This window comes from Rhinatrema bivittatum, chromosome 13 (assembly GCF_901001135.1).
Source record: "Rhinatrema bivittatum chromosome 13, aRhiBiv1.1, whole genome shotgun sequence".
NCBI lineage: Eukaryota > Metazoa > Chordata > Amphibia > Gymnophiona > Rhinatrematidae > Rhinatrema > Rhinatrema bivittatum.
In genome coordinates, this window is record NC_042627.1 from 83,483,237 (window position 1) to 83,500,691 (window position 17,455).

Below are 17,455 nucleotides of genomic sequence, written 5' to 3' on the forward strand. Positions count from 1 at the left end.
TCTCTCCTCCACTTCTAGGCTCAACCCCTTCCACTCTATCGCCAGACCCAGAGTTTGACCCCCTTCTCAGTACTGCCCCTCACACAGGCTCCCTCTGTCCCCCCCCTCTCTCACACACACATGCTCCCTCTCTCTAGTACACATAAACACACCCTCATACAGGCTCCCTCACTCTCTCGCACACACACATCCCCTCATACAGGGTCCCTCTCTTGCATACGTACCCACACAAGCTCCCTTTCTCTCACACATACATCCTCACACAGGCCAGCACCCTCACATAAACACTATCCCTTTTTCATACACGAGCTCCCAGTTTCTCACACACATACACACTCCTTCACAATCTCTTCATATAGGCTCCCTCTCTCTGAAACCCACACTCAAGCATCCTCCCATGCTCTCTCACCTCCCCCCGCTCTCTTACCTCCCAACGCTCTCTCTCACACCCTCCTGCTCTCTCACTCTCCCCCCACACCCCCATCCCCCCTGCTCTTTTACCTCCCATGTTCTCTCTCACACGCTCCTCTCCCCCCACACACACACACACATTCTCTCACCGAGGCCTTCCATCTTCGCCATGAGTGGAGCACATTCCGTTTGCGGCACACGGGGGCCTTCCTTCTTCGCTCTGTTCACGGCATGCCGGGGTCTCTGCTATTTGCTGTGAAGAATTTGGCAATTCTGCGCAGGGGGAATTATGCACTCCACAGTAGCGCAGAATTCCCCCAGGACTAAAACCTCTACAGTTTTCATGTATTTATGGAGTGAGCAGATTGATCAAGTTTGCTAATCATTCAGTAAAGTTTAATGCTGTTACATGCTAATGAGGTGTGTAGTTTCATTATTAGTGCTAGGCTATCAGTTGAACTGCAAGTCTCTACAGTCTTAGCCTTGCATAGTCTGAAGTTGGTTAACCCTGAATTAATAACCTACAGCAAGAAACCCATGTCACATATATATTGCAAGGTTACACTTCCACTACAGAATTGCAGAGAAGGGCGACCAAAATGATAAAGGGATGGAACAGCTCCCCTATGACGAAAGACTAAAGAGGTTAGGGTTTTCAGCTTGGAGAAGAGATATGATAGAGGTCTTTAAGATCATGAGAGGTCTTGAACGAGTAGATGTGAATCGGTTATTTACACTTTTGGATAATAGAAGAACTAGGGGGCATTCCATGAAGTTAGCAAGTGGCACATTTAAGACTAATCGGAGAAAATTCTTTTTCACTCAACGCACAGTAAAGCTCTGGAATTTGTTGCGAGAGGATGTGGTTAGTGCAGTTACTGTAGCTGGGTTCAAAAAAGGTTTGGATAAGTTCTTGGAGGAGAAGTCCATTAACTGCTATTAATCAAGTTTACTTAGAGAATAGCCACTGCTATTAATTGCATCAGTAGCATGGGTTCTTCTTGGTGTTTGGGTAATTGCCAGGTTCTTGTGGCCTGATTTGGCCTCTGTTGGAAACAGGATGCTGGGCTTGATGGACCCTCGGTCTGACCCAGCACAGCAATTTCTTATGTTCTGTAAATTTTCCTTCAATATGTTGAGTTGATGATGTTGTTTGCTCTTGTTTCTTTCTGCAGAACTGTAATTCCTCTTGGTGTAAATAAAGGAGCGCAAACGTCATGGAAGCAAACCAGGATCCCTCCCTCTTCCTTGTGAAGATATTGGAGGAATTGGATAGCAAACAGAATAAAGTTTCCTACCAGGATCTGTGCAAATCTTTATGCTTAAGGTTTGATTTATGTCAGCTGGCTAAGCTGAGGAGTGTTCTCTTTTATACAGCTTGCTTGGACCCCAACTTCCCAGCCACACTGTTCAAGGATAAAATGCGATGTACAGTTGAGAATCAGCAATCCAAGAAAATCATGGTAGCAGCAGACATCGTGACGATATTCAACCTGATCCAGATGAACGGAGGCAGGGCCAAAGAGAAACTTCCTCTTCCTCCACATCAAAAAGTTGGGAAGAAAGATTCATTTGAATCTTGCAGATCTGACACAGAAATTTGCAACTTGGAGTCTCCAACGTCCTGTGATAGGGGAGAGCCCGCATTCAGCAGAGGCCACTGCATCAGAAAGTCTTCCAAATGCCGGAAAGCAGACTGCAAGTGCTGCCACCAGTTCATCCCCACTCTGGAGCCCAACTTTCTTCTTGGAGTCAATAAGGAGCTAAGAGGCCGAGCGGCGTCGCTAGACAGGCTGCAGGCGCTGTCCTCGTACTCGCAGCCCTGCGAGATGCAGAGCACCTACTTCCCTGCCAATCCAGAGAGGGATGAGAGCAGCGAGCAGGACTCCCTGCCCATCAGCGCAGCTGCCGAGGCGCCATTCCTCTCCCGGGACGAGCCCTGTGGGCAGAAGAGGAACATCTTTAAGGGAGACTTCCATAACCTGCTGACCACCTCTTCTTCCAGTGCAGACCCACAAGCCAGAAGGGAGGCAGCTTTCTTTAACCACAGTTTTGAAATGCCCCATCGCAGTCAGTATCTGAATGCGGTGGATTCTCCCCTCCTGGAGAAGCGACGCGTCAAACATGAGAGTTTAGATGACCTTCAGGCTTCCACCTACTTCGGCCCCACTACAGTGCTTGCTTCCTCAGATGCCAAAGAGCTGACAGGGAAGCAGCCCGCATGGCCAGTCAAGAGCTGGAGCCTCAATGCTGAGGAAACCCCGGATTTTGAAAGGTCATTTTTTAACAGGAGCACAGAGAACAAACCTCGTTATCCAAGTTTCAAACATTCATTCTGCAAATTTCACATCCGTCCCAGAGCAGCAGCTTCCTTATCTGAATCCACAGGATCCAGCACCAAGCTCACTTGCAGGTTTTGTTGGGAAGTCGGCTGCCTACAAGACGAAGGACACTTCTTCCTCTCTCAAGATGGAAAAAAACGAGGCTATGAAGCAGCTTAAAGAGAAGAGCCTGGGCCGCAGTCCTGTACAGCTGCAGAGCTTTGACAAAACAGCAAACGTGGGCACCCAGACAGAGCAGGGAGAGCAGAGAAAGGGAAAGGACTTATGCAAAGCGGGTGTGTACAGGCATGGGGACAGTCACTCCAGGAAGCACTCGGAAGACGACTCAGAAATGATCAGTGATGATATCAGTGATATCTTTAGGTTTCTGGATGACATGAGCATTTGTGGATCCATTGGAGTCATCCAGTCTTCCTGCTACAACAGCACTGGCTCCTTGTCCCAGATGCATAAAACAGATGGTGAGAGCTCTCCAGAGCACAACGTATCCAAAGCTAGCAGCAGCAATAAGCACGACAAAGCATCCCGAGGAGGAGAGAACCAGAGAGATGAGGAGCTAAAGACCAGTGTTTGCAAACTGGTACTTCGGATTGGAGAGATCGAGAAAAAACTGGAATCTCTCTTTGGGGTGCGCGAGGAGATCTCACAGGTCCTTGCCAAACTGAACAATCTTGATCAGAAACTACAGCAGCCAGAAAAAGTGAAGGTTGAGATGGAGGCAGAGTATCTGAGCAGTGACACCCAGTCCGATAGCAGTGCTGCTCCTCGTGTCTGCCAGCACCACAGCACAGCTCAGGGAGAGAAACTGGAGTGGTGCTGCTCTGATGGAAGTGGCAGTAAAAGCAAAAGCCTCCAAGTCAAAGCCTTGAAAAAGAGCCTCTTTAACAACACAGCAATCAAAATCATTTACTGAGGAAAATAATGCGCCCGGCTCCAAAATCACAAGTATCTGTAATTCTCCTGGAGACTGGAGAGCCACATACAGCAGCCAGACATGCAGCACACAGCAAGACAAGAAGGACAAAGGCAGTGCAGAAGGCAAGGAGCGGGCAAGGAAATGCACAGAGGTAACTTTCCCACTACAGTACATCAGCTGGAGAGGGGGCAGCAGGGTTCCTCATGGCACGAGGAAGCTGTGCTGCTACAAGTTATTAAGGTATCACCTAGTATGTTTCTTAGCTCTATAGGTCTTATTCCTAAGCCATTTTTCTAATTAAAAGCTGTAAATGCTTATTGTCACACTTCCTGACTTAAATAATCTCTTTCCCTAGATCCAACTCTTCAGCTATCCATTCTATTTCATGCTTTATGTGTTCTGTGATTCCTGCATGGGACTCATGAAGATCTGCTCTTCAGCTGTCTGTGCTGTATTCATGCTTTATGTGTTGTGTGATTCCTGCATGGGACTCATGAAGATCTGCTCTTCAGCTGTCTGTGCTGTATTCATGCTTTTCATGTATCAGTGTGATGCCTGCATGGGGCTCTTATGAAGATCTCCTCTTCAGCTGTCTGTGCTGTATTCATGCTTTTCATGTATCAGTGTGAGGCCTGCATGGGGCTCTGATGCAGATCTGCGCTTCAGCTGTCTGTGCTGTATTCATTCTTTATGTGTATCAGTGTGATGCCTGCATGGGGCTCTGATGCAGATCTGCGCTTCAGCTGTCTGTGCTGTATTCATGCTTTTCATGTATCAGTGTGAGGCCTGCATGGGGCTCTGATGCAGATCTGCGCTTCAGCTGTCTGTGCTGTATTCATGCTTTTCGTGTATCAGTGTGATGCCTGTATGGGGCTCTGATGCAGATCTGCGCTTCAGCTGTCTGTGCTGTATTCATGCTTTTCATGTATCAGTGTGATGCCTGTATGGGGCTCTGATGCAGATCTGCGCTTCAGCTGTCTGTGCTGTATTCATGCTTTACCTGACACAGGTATCTGACGATGAGGATCAGCACAGCAGGAGCCATGATTTATTTAGATTGGTTATAGTGGATTGGGCATAGTAGGAGGAGCTGAAGTATTAATATTACTGCAGGAATGACCTAAGGGGACAGTTTACACAAAGTATGGAGAGACTTCCCTTTGAAAACAGCCCCAGGGAAAAGTCCCTGCAGAGATTTCCCCTAAAGAACAGTAAAAGTTCCACGTGCTGTGCCTCTCCCCTCTGATCCCACACACGTTTACTCACATACAGGGTGAGCTCACGCATCAGAAAGCTTGAGATCTTGTAACTGTCAATAGTGAGAACTTAACTTATTTATTACTAAGTTATAGAAGCCTAGCAAAATTTTTGTTTCCATAAAAACATTCATAATCAAATTGGTAATAGCAAACAGTAAAACAATAAATACAGAACATAAAAACATAAAAAGGTTAAGGCATAACAGCAGTCAGGACATATTACCTGCTGTATAGTTTAAAAGCAGCGTATCTTCACCCGTGACGGATTTCTTCACCATGACATTATTTAAGATTAAATGCTTATTGGAATAAAATTGCCTAAATGTAGTGATACTGTTCTCCCCTTCTAGTCCTTGTGGCAGTGCTTTCTTTCCAAAGTAGTGGGCCTTGCACACAAAAAAGGCACTCTTGTGATTCATCAAGCCGAAAATTTTAAATGAAGGAACATCAAGAAGATGCCGATCTTAGGGCCTTGTTGGTTGGTATTTATTTAAAATTACTTCTGTACTGCATTCTCTTAAAAATAAAATTCCGCAGCGGTTTACAGGTACAAATTAAAAACCAACATAGAACATTTCTGTATTGAACTCTGTCTAACCAGTATATCCTGTACAATTTGAGTGCTGCATTAAAGCTCAGAGGAACAACACCATTTATTCCTTTAAACACCAGCATGGTGACTTTAAATTTAACCCTCAACCAAAGGAGTCTCCTCAACTGATTGCAAAAAACCAATACTCAAAATAAAGAGCATTCAATGTCTTATAATTGTTAGCACTGGTGTCCTATTGTGTAATTATTATCAGACATAGATATCAAAATAACAGAATAAAGGACCTGCACAACATCCACGCAAAGCTTTCAAACAGAGATCAAAACCTTTATTCTAGCAGCTCCTATAGAATCATTGCTAACCCCCGAATATTCAAATCAACTTTATAGTTTTTTAAACAAAATTGGAAGGAAATCAGGACTTCCTTTTTCTTTATATCAAAAGCACAGCAAGTGTTCCTTCACCACAACTTATCAATCTCTATCCAGGCATTTTAAGGAGGTATTTGAACATTCATTTAAGGAGCACAAAGTTTTCTTAATGTTCCAATAACATCATTAATCTATCACCTCATCATCTCTGCTACTGACAGTGGCAAACTTTATCAATAATTAACTGCCTGCTGTGTCAGAACTTACACTATCCAGTAAGCTTTATCTTTTGGGCTTGAGGCGCTATCAAGGCTCGCACAATGTGAAACAATTCTCTGGATTGTGTTGGCAATGCACTGCCACTTCAGCATAATCTGCTCTCAATTTATACTCATTTTACTCTGTGATAAACTCTTCTTTGCATCTCAATGAGATTTGTGCCATTGGGACTCAAGCTGTCTCATTTGTTGTTTCAAGGGGATCAGTTCTGGACCGGGTCCTATAACCTGTTACTGGGGTACATTTAATAGGTGCAACCTGTTCTGGGACTAACTGCAGAGACTGCCTCAAACACTGAACATCATTTATCTACGCAACCATACTTCTGAAGAGAATCTGTATCATATTGGCTGCGTTTTCTGACTATTACTCTCTGCATACTTTGAATAACTTATATTTTCTCTACCGTGGCTGTAATAAATGTATGAGAAATGATCAGACCAGGGGTCTTTAAGATAATCTACCCTGATAACCCTAAAAAAAATGTTTTTAATAAAAAAAAAAAAGGAGAGATCTAACTTATACCCAACCTAGGGCTTTCCATCATCTCAAAAATACCTCTCATCTCTCAGGAATTGGATGAGATGTCAACATCAATGTTAAAATCTCAAAGAACAAAAATTGTCTTCATGTCAGCCTTAAAGGTAGAGAAAGCATAATTATAGTGGCGGTAGGATCACTATCTAATTTAGTTGGAATGGAATAGACCTGGGATACTCCCCAATCAGAATTTTGTATTGCCAATACGTCAAAGTATCAGTATGAACAATAGACATGTTATATTGACTTTTAGCTATAATTAGCAACCTACCTTCCCTTCTATTCTGCCTAATTTTGAACAAATAACTGATAATTGGTCACCCAGAGCTGGTTCATAAGAACTGAATCAGCGTCTAAATGCCAAGATTCTGTAATACAAACTATTGTCAGATTCTTGGTCTACATGAAATCTACAAAATTAGGATTTTTTTTCCTAATTGCTTGGACATTAATTGAACACATTAAATGGTTTAAAGTCTCCTTGTGGGATTCACAACTACATCTTAGTTCCACTAATACTCTAGCCGAGGAAATTCTGCTTTAGGCCACAGACGAGCATACCATCCCCTTCCAGATAGGAATAAACAAATCAAAAACTCCTCAAGTGTGCACAAAGGGTGTACAAAGAGGCAATGCCCCCATTAGTGTGCAGCACCAGCACACAGTGTCTCCAGCATCAGCCCTCATCCCTTCTGCCTGCAGCCCTAGATGATGTCAAGAGGTGGGTGGGGTCTGCAGTCCCACCAGGCAAAAGGGAGAGGAGATGTTCCGGCCATCAGTCTGCAGGGGCTCCTCAAGAAACACAGGAGCAGCAGCAGCTCAGCAGGGAAGCCAGACTCCTACTTGCTCTTTAACTGGTCATTTAAAGAAACATAAGTTGCCATGCTGGGTCAGACCAAGGGTCCATCAAGCCCAGAATCCTGTTTCCAACAGTGACCAATACAGGTTACAAGTACTTGGCATGTACCCAAAACATTAAGTAGATCCCATACTTCGAATATCAGTAATAGCGGGTGGCTATTTTCTAAGTCAACTTGATTAATAGCAGGTAATGGACTTTTCCTCCAAGAACTTATCCAATCCTTTTTAAACACAGTTATACTAACTGCACTAACCACATCCTCTGGCAACAAATTCCAGAGTTTAATTGTGCGTTGAGTGAAAAAGAACTTTCTCCGATTAGTTTTAAATGTGCCCCATGCTAACTTCATGGAGTGCCCCCTAGTCTTTCTACTATCCGAAAGAGTAAATAACCGATTCACATCTACCCGTTCTAGACCTCTCATGATTTTAAACACCTCTATCATATCCCCCCCTCAGTCGTCTCTTCTCCAAGCTGAAAAGTCCTAACCTCTTTAGTCTTTCCTCATAGGGGAGCTGTTCCTTCTGCTGTTAACACTCCTTCTCGACTGAGGTTTACTTAGTTCTTGCCTTCTTATATATCTGTGCTTCTAAAGCAATTACTTCAAACAAAAATAGTTCAAAGAGGGATTTATACTGCAACATGCAAGAGCTCTTCTTATGTGGGGAAGAAACCTAACTCTTAAAGAGCATTTAAAAGGTGCCATCGTCAGGCTAGGGAAAAGGTCAGAATGGATTTTCTTTCCTCTGACTTGTTCCAAAGTGAATTTTCGGTAAAGAATGGTTAAAGACTTGAGAACCCAAATATTAGAGAGAGTGGTGACTTGATCAGTTACTCTCTATTTAAGTGATGAACTTGGAATTAAGATTAAAAGTTTCACAACTCTGCTTGCAACCATCAAGCGCACAGCAACAGACCACAAAATTGTACCTGTAGACTATCAAGAATAAACATCTGTTGCAGAAATCTGTTGCTCATATGGTTGTGATGTAATTTTGGTATCTATTGCAGGCAACGACCCCCCCAGGGCCACAGAATGCCCAAACAACCCAAAGGAATCCTTCCTGATTGAACAGGTCTTCAGCCCACATCTCTACCCTGCATCACTCAAGTCACATATGAAGAACAACCCCGCTCTACATGGACATGAGGCTGACCAATATTGCTGAGGTGAAACGAGGTCAACCATCCTGGACCTTTGAAGAGTATACAAGAACGCAGGAGACAAAGGAAAGCTCGCTGCTCTGGAACTGCAAGTCAGTCTATCTTCATCCATGTCATTTACCTTTCCTCTATTTGGGGGACTGTTACCATAATTTCTCTGTTGCCATCTTGTCTCTTGATATAATTGTCATATCTTTAGTGTTCAGTTCGGAGTTAACAGTCTGCTTGGAGTTAGCAATCTGTTATTGAACTGATGCCTGATGGGAGGAGGAATCAGATAGTTGAGGGTCAATCCCTTGGACCAGTGGCAGATGACCCCGCCCCTGGGGGGATGATTCCGAGAGGAACCCACCGGTCAGGCTCAGAGTTAGGAGACAAACACACACTAGTTCTTTATTAGACAGTACACTGAACCACCAGAGATGGCAGTAGTGAGCTGGCAAGCCCGGCTGGGCTGTGATCCCTCAGATACTGGATCAGCGAGCCCTGGAGGCTGAGCTGAAGAGAGACAGATATAGTGAGTAGGCAGGTTATGCAGATGTAACACTCACACAATGTCCCAATGAAGCCCAGGAGCTGGAAAGTATAGGCCCTCGAGGAGCGAGTACCTGGTTCCAGGGAAAGCTCAGAGAGAACGATGGTAACTCACTGATGTAGCTGAGATAGTTGGTAGTGAAGGCTTCCAGGCAGAAGAGTATACGAAGTAAGTCTGGGATGAGGGCCCTTGAGGAGTGAGTACCGGTTCCAGACTATCACCTGAAAAAACAAGGAGAGATCGAGGCCACCCGAGAAGCGGGTACCCCTGGTAAGTCCGAGGAGGCAGAGTAGCTTAGACAGACAAAGCGAGTCCATTGTCAATCCGTGTTCTTGCTAACCTCGATGTGTTAGCAAATTCCAAGACCTTAAATATCCGTCGCGGGTGACGTCATCTTCGGGGGATGCGCCCGAGGTTCGCGCCAGTGCTGGTAATTTGATCGGGGCAGCGCCGCACCCCTAGGCCTCCAGGAAACGTGGCAGTTGCAGCGTCGAGCCGGTCCTGGGAATGCCCCGAGGACAAGTGGCAGGAGAGAACGCCGTGGCAGCCAGTCTTCCCGCGGACGGAGAGGGAGGTTGCCAGAGAGGTAAGGAGGGCGAAGACGGACACAACATTAGCAGCACTAAAGAGACTGTCGTAGATCATAAACACCCAGCTACTCACCCATCCATTACAACTGCTTTCCTAAGTTAGTTACAATAAACATAACATACATACAATAACATACAATAACATACATAACATACAATAAACATAACATACATACAATAACATACATAACACATACATAACATACAATAAACATAACAAGAGAGCTGTCAAACTGGGGCAATACAAAAGGTCCAACTAGTCTAAAATCCTGTCTTTACATGTTTTTCCCTGCCCCTTGCAGCTAAAGGATTAGAATATACGCTTCCTAATGTAGACCAAAGGGCCAGGGAAATCCCAATCCTTTTTTAGATACTACAGGTCACTTCATTGTAAATTTCCCCACACTCCCAAAAAAAAAAAAAAGACGACAAAACTGAGATCATGTTTATCAGAATTATAGGATTTATTTAAGTGTTTTTTTTTACATCATAAGGCAATTACCAGCAGGTAAACCTTTTAACAGGTCTTATCACTCAGATTAGTGTTGTCATATAGGTTTATTTTCTGTATAAGCATGAGAGGAGTGTATCTCACTCTTAAATGAGGGCATATTAGTACGATCTCAGTCTCTCAGCTTTAGTGCTAATGTTCTCAGTAATTTACACTGGGATTAAGAGGGAGCTTCATATGGGGTAATAAAGCAGATATTGAAAAGCCCACTAAGTAGGTAAAAATAACCAGTTTTATTATAGCCGGTTATCTTCAGCGAATATTCTGCTGCACTTGACTGGCTAGGTTCTCAGCTGAATACATTCAAGCCAAATCTATTCCCCTAGAATATACTTCCTTAGGTTTGCAGTTCAAGCTGGCACTGATTCCAGTGTTGTAAGCGGGATGGCCATGAAGATGCTTCATATAGATAGGTAGCTGCATAGGTTCTGTGCATTTAATTTAACTGATCTGTGAGGTGTTGAAAGGTGAAAAGAGCTCCAAGAAATCCAAATGGAAACATTGTAACTGAAAGAGTCCTTCTGGGATTAAGAAAGTTGTTTTTCCTTTTGCAGGTTGGGGGTCAATGCCATTGCCATACCTTTTGTGAGGTCTAAGGTTGAGAGGAATTTGGCACTTCCCTTGTATAATAATTAGCTCATCAATTCGGGGCATAGTTTAGGCACCTAGCTGAGATAGTCAGAGTTTTCTGGTCTCTGCAAAAGTGAATAGTTCCATCTGGTGTGGAAGTCTATGAGCACTGGCGAGCATCAGGGGCTAGTACTGTACATTTTTCCTATTACCCCCCAAGTTGTATCATCTTTTCAATTTCCTGAGAAATCATCTTCCATCATGTTTTCCAGGATCCAATAAGGTTTTTGCTTGATTCTGATACCAGAGTCTGTAATGATGTCATGCTTTACTGTTTGGATTTGCCCAGGGGACCCCAGAAAAAATATCCTGATTCTGGTGAACTAGTTAAGCTAAGTCCCTTCTATTTGCACATTGGATCTCAGCCTTCATGGTCTAGGAAATTCAGGTTTCAAAGTCTTTTGAATTCCCTTTACATGGATCAATTTGCAGGACCCTACCACCCAATTCTTCAGCAGGTTGACATGGAGGGTCTGCAGCTTTTAAGAAATCTGATAATTTACAGGGCTCTGCCTTCACCACAGTTTTGTAGGATCCTTGCCACTTTGCAAATAACTTGCTTTCAGTCCGGGGTGGAGAACTAGTAGTACCCAATCTCCAACTTCAAAAGTTCTTGTCAGCTGATCAGTTATAATAGGGTGGCTTACAACGCTTGGGTCTTTTCCAGATGTTTCTTCTCCATGACCTTTGCCCACTTACTGAGACATTCCTGTATCCAGAGGACACAGTCAACAATATTCCTTGCAGATTCTGGTTGTTCCTCCCAGCTTTCCCTGGCTACATTGAGGATGCCCCAAGGTTGTCACCAGTGCAACAGCTCAAATGGGAGAATGCTGTTGAGCTTTGAGGAACTTGTCAAAAATGAAGAGGAGATAGGGTAGGGAGATGATGTCAGTCTCTTCCATTGGTGGGCCTTACTGCTTTCCAAATGTAACGATCATAGCCGCTGTGAGGCTCTTCTGTCTGCAGGGGACCCTCAGTAGACCACAGCCTGAGCTGTGCAGGCTTGCTGCAAAGGCACATGGGTCAGCAGTGTGACACCTTAAAAAGCCTGCCTTACTCACAGCTCCCCACCTCATATTGGAGCCTCCTTGCTCCTTGTACTGGCTTTCCGGTTTTCTATACCTAATTTCTCGCCTCTGTTTGGAAGGTCTTCTTGTGTATTGTGGTTCTTAGTTTCTGTCTCTCTGTTTGCCTTAGCCCTTGTCTAGGTTTCTAGTTTTTGCTACTGTTCTTGTATGGCCTTTCTAGTGGTCTTCCGGGGTCCTTGTACTTGTTGGCCTTAGTATTGGTCTTCTGATGTCTTGTTAGCTTTGTCCCTGCCTTGGCGTGTACTCTGTTTCAGTTTTGTTCTGTCTTGTCTGTCTGTTCTTTGGTGCACTCCCTGTTCCTTGATTTCTGCAAGAGAAGGACTCGCCCAATGAGTCAGCAGGTTTCTGTTTTTTAAATGGACTGGATTAATTTTTCTTGCAAGACTGAGGAACTGGCCATCTAGATGGCAGAGGAAATTTAATATGGATAAGTACAAAGTGATACACATAGGGCCGGATTTTTTAAAAGGGTTACGTGCATAAGGTACGTGCGAAACCCTTTTAAAACGTCCCTGTGGCGCCGAGCCTATATTGCATAGGCTTCCAGCACGCGCAAAGCCCCGGGACACATGTAAGTCCCGGGGCTTTCTTGGGGTGGGCGTGTCGGGGGTCGAGAATGCGGTCGGCGCGGTCATCCGGGGTGGTGCCGCAGGCATGGTTTCCGGCCCGGGGGCGTGGCCGTGGCCTCCGGACCAGCCCCCGGACCAAACATGGTGTGCAGCAGACGGCCTGGATGAACGCGCCAAGTTACGCTCGAGCAGGCGTAACTTGTGCGACAAAGGTAGGGGGGGTTTAGATAGGGCCGGGAGGGTGGGTTAGGCGGAAGGAAAGTTCCCTCCGAGGCCACTTTGATTTTTGGAGCGGCCTCCGGAGGGAACGGGCAGCGCACGCAGGGCTCGGCGCGCGCAAGTTGCACAAATGGCACCCCCTTGTGTGTGCCGACCCCGGATTTTGTTCGCACCTGGTGCATGAACAAAAGTACGCGCGCGCTATGTTTTGCTGGCCGTTCGAGTGAGGAAACTCACTCCAAGAGGAGATTTGGGCAAACGTTCTCTCCACCTAGCTTGTTGTTGCCCAGGTAGAGTGTCCCAGCAAGCTAGGTGGAGAGAATGTTGCCCAAATCTTTTCTTGGAGTGAGTTTCCTCACTCCGACGGCCAGCAAATCTTCACTAGAGACCACTGTTCTTTCCGTACGTCTCATGTTGAATGTGAAAGTGGCCCCCAACCCCCGACGCTCATACCTAATCCCCCACCCCGAGTTAGTAGGTAGCCCTCCCATAGGGATACAAATACCTGTCTAGGGCTATAGGCACTATAGTACAGTCAAGTCTCTCTCTCTCTCTTTCTACCGGCAAGGTGTTCCATAGTATAGGTCCTGCTATGGACAGCACCCTTTCACTCACATGGGTTAGTCTTGCTGTGTTTTGACCGAGGGAATAGTTAGCAGTGCTTTGTTTGCTGATCTCAGGTTTCTGTGAGGAACGTGTACGTGAAGGGCAGTGTCTCAGCCATTCAGCTTTTTCGTTATGTATTAATTTATGTATGGTACATAGGGTTTTGTACTGTATTCTTTGCTCAATGGGTAACCAGTGTAGTTCAGCTAGGGTTTTGGTGATGTGGTCTCTTATTTTTACCAGTCAGAATTCTTGCGGTTACAAAAGTACAACCACAGTAAGACATTGATTGCCTTGCAATAGCTCCCAATTAGAGCAAGACGAACATATGAGACCTTAATGTTCTAGCACAAATTGCTGAACACCACAAAACACCATGGTCAGGATCGTGCTTTAAGAATTTAAAGCCCAGCCACAGCTTTGCGCTCCCTCAATAAGGGCTTGTTAGAAACTCCTAAAGTTCAACAGGCACACCTTGCTGAGGTGAGGGGACCTGGACCTTATGGACACTATTGCCAGAACAAATGCGAACTCTACAAGATGTGAAGCTCTTTAAAAAATCATTAAAAACTTGGCGGTTTTAAGCAAGAATTTGATTTGTAATCTCAGCAGTGTAAGTAGTATTCTGTCACTAGTGCTGGGGGTTTTTTTTTTTGTTCTTATGTCTGTAGCACTTATTTATTGTCTGGTTTTTCATTTGTGTATGTTAATGCTGAAACTGCCCACAATCTCTTGATGGACCTTTGATCTGATCCAGTATGGCAAGTCTTATGTCTGGTGCCCATGACTCTTTTCTGTGGTGGATGGGCTGAAGATGCCTTCAGAATAAGGTGCTCATGTTTTCACGCCCATCAGCCTAATTCTGCAACTTCCCACATCATTTTCAGGGTTTTTCTTTCAATCTCTAGTATTTATGGATAGTAGATAACATAAAATTCAGTTTGCAACTAGCTGTTTGTTGTAAAGCATGCTATTTTAAATTAGATGATTGTAAGAGATGAAAGAATTAAACTTGTAATTCCAAGCCAGCTCTGTGTACTGAAGTGGAAACTAATCAACCAATTCTTATTTGTGATGAGAGCTGTACAGTTGATTATAGGAGCTCTTCCCTGGCCTACTGCCAACAAGATGGGCTTCCCGTAGATGTGAAAAGAAGACAGTCCTAGCAAACCTCCCTTCTTATTCTTCTCAGTCCCTGGGAACCTCTATCCTGTGTCCAGCAGCAGGAGCCCTGCCCCGGTCAGTATCACTGCCATATGGTACCCTGCTCTCATTCTCTTACCTCCTTATATCCCTGCTCCCTCCTTGTTAACACTGTTTTTATGTAACATTCACTCATTATTACTACTTACTTAAGCCTAGAGCCACTAAGCCATGAAATTTCACACCACAGGAGGGATCCCACTATTGGGGGGGGGGGGGGGGGGGGGGGGGAGTGTCTCCACGATAGGGAAGCCCCCTCCCCCAAAAACTTCACGGCTCTGTGGCACATTCTTTTGTTTTGTGGCCAGACATCACGGGCAAAACAATGGTGCCTAGTGGCTCTTTAACCCAATGGCTGCCCCAATCGCAAGGGGCCATCATTGCCTTAAAGGGCCACTAGCCCACAAAAAAATATGTCCGGGAAAATGGGCAAGTCGAACGGGGGTCAATGCGGACCCCCATCCCATTCTGGGGCTGACTCTCCCAAACTAAACAAAATGTAGAAAATATAGCTGCCAAAAAACACCACCCAGCACAAGCATTGACCCAGGTCACAAGGTCGGTTGAGTACCTATAATCTTAGTTTAAAGACTCCATCCATTAAATTCTCACCTAAATTCATTGGACCCATCCCAGTCCTGAGGCAAATAGGTCCCATCAACTACCAACTCAAGCTGCCTCCCATGCTCAAAGTCCATAATGCATTCCACACGTCTTTGCTCAAACCCTTTCTCCTGTCTTGGCCATCCTGCTCCAATCCCAGAACCTACCAACGTTACTACTGAAGAAGACACGGAAGTACAAGATAAAAGCGCATCAGAGGCAAATTACACTATCTTATTTCTTGGAAGGATTCGGCTCCCTCGTCTCATCCAAGAGTTTCCATTTCCATTTCCCCAAATCCAGAGGCTTGGGGAAGAGGCTTAGAAGGGGGCTAGTGTTTACTTTTGGCTGGCTGTGGGATGGTCCCGTGGACTAGCCACAGCCACCCAAATGCTGCCAACACTGCTCCCCGTGGACATCACCATGCTTCCTGCTCTTCCCACTCCCCCGCTTAGGCGTGGGCAGTATGCAGCCAATTCTTAAAAGGGCCCATGGTGGGAATGCTTCTGCGGCACCCTGCTTAAGTGCTGCTGGCACAGCAGCTCACCTTAGCAACAAGGTACTTCTGCCTAGCCAGCAGTGCGGGTTGCTACTCATTGCCTGTTTTCTGATCTGTGTAAAATATGCACAGGTAACAGCAGTATGTGCGTTACATTCGCAGGTTTTAAAATATCAACTTATCTGCATAAAGTTTTGGCCCCGCCCAGGAACAACCTGGCCTGCCCCTTTTAAATACGAACATATTTATTGATGCAGATGACTTGCGCATGTATGTTTTGAGGTTTATAAATAGCACACGATTATGCACTACTTCCATGCACGTCTTCATTTTTATACTTGCAGCTCTTTTAAAATTCACTTTTTAAGTATTGTTTCTAAGTAGTAGTCATTTCATCGATTGCCGCATGCCTCTTGTTTTGTGTACTGGATAATAAATGCTACTTGATAGAGATTTTACTCTCCTTATCAGCCTATGCTGCTGGGCTGGAGGTTGAAATTCTACGGGCAAGATACAAGGATCTGTTCTCTGAAATAGAAATGGCCAGTTGTCCTATGTCCAACACACAAATAGGAGGAATGCTGCTCTCCAATCATTATCCCACACCAAAGACAGAGAGCAGAATATCATACAGTCCAAAGAGTCGTAGTCTTGCAAATAGGAAATTGAATTCCGTGCTTTTATTTTTTTGCATAAGCGGCTTACTCCAAAAGCTCACATGCGATGTACCATAGTTTTCAACCAGTGTCCCCCGACGCGGACCGGTTTCGCTTAGAGCTGCGTCGGGAGGGACTGAACAGCAGTGTATAAATTTCAACCACTTAAGTCAAGTCCAATTTAAAGTCAAATGACCATATTTTAATGAACTGGACCTTAAAGATACTCCACAAATTTTACTAATTAGCTTATAAGTGAAGAAGGTTAAAGGGCAGAGATAAGAATAGCATTTTCAACATCACCACCAATTATTATAGAAAAAGTGAGAAAATGAACAACCATTCTGTTTGCCTTTTTCGATTTCAGAACCAGGAATCTTTAAACCCAAATAACTTGGAATACTGGATGGAAGATATTTACACTCCCGGTTACGATTCCTTACTGAAGCGGAAAGAGGCTGAGTTTCGCAGAGCTAAGGTCTGCAAGATGACGGCACTGATCGCAGCTGCAGCCTGCACGGTCATCCTGGTCATTGTCATTCCCATTTGTACAATGAAATCGTGAAATATTCAGAACTGCAGCTCACAGAATGCTCATCCCTAGAGCATCCTATAAGCAAAACTGTAATAAGAAGCTGAAGAGAGGCTCCCAGGGTGCTGGCTCCCTTATAGGTTTTTCAGTTTCCATCCTGCAGGATTCTTAGACATTCTTTCTAATGTGCAATATTATTTCTCCCTTCGCATGAAGATGCGCCAGTCTCATAATGAGATGTGATGGGGGAGCTTGGCACAGCCCTTTACCTCTGACTGCAGCTTTCATGGCTGACGCTCTCTCACACCCCGATGGCTGGCTGGGTTTTGTGTATTACTGTATACACATAATCCTCTCTTGGTCTCACTCCACACTGACACTTGCTCCATTATCTGAAGCTATGTGACTTGTTCTGTTTTAGCAAAGCAATCAAGTTTCAGATATTAAGAAATGAATGAACAGGACATATGCTGGGGAAATGCTACATGCGTAAAGGGATTTATTAAGCTTGGGA

At 44.8% G+C, this 17,455-nt stretch overlaps 1 protein-coding gene across 1 annotated transcript; it reads left to right on the plus strand.

The window, feature by feature from the left end:
• Positions 1–1,628: 1,628 nt before the first annotated feature.
• MINAR1 (membrane integral NOTCH2 associated receptor 1) lies at positions 1,629–17,242 on the plus strand. The gene is given in 8 exon segments (XM_029574519.1): positions 1,629–2,732; positions 2,734–3,636; positions 3,638–3,909; positions 4,602–4,678; positions 8,545–8,663; positions 8,665–8,740; positions 8,743–8,789; positions 16,777–17,242. Coding segments are annotated over 8 exon segments (2,796 nt in total). The 3' UTR covers positions 16,975–17,242.
• Positions 17,243–17,455: the final 213 nt, after the last annotated feature.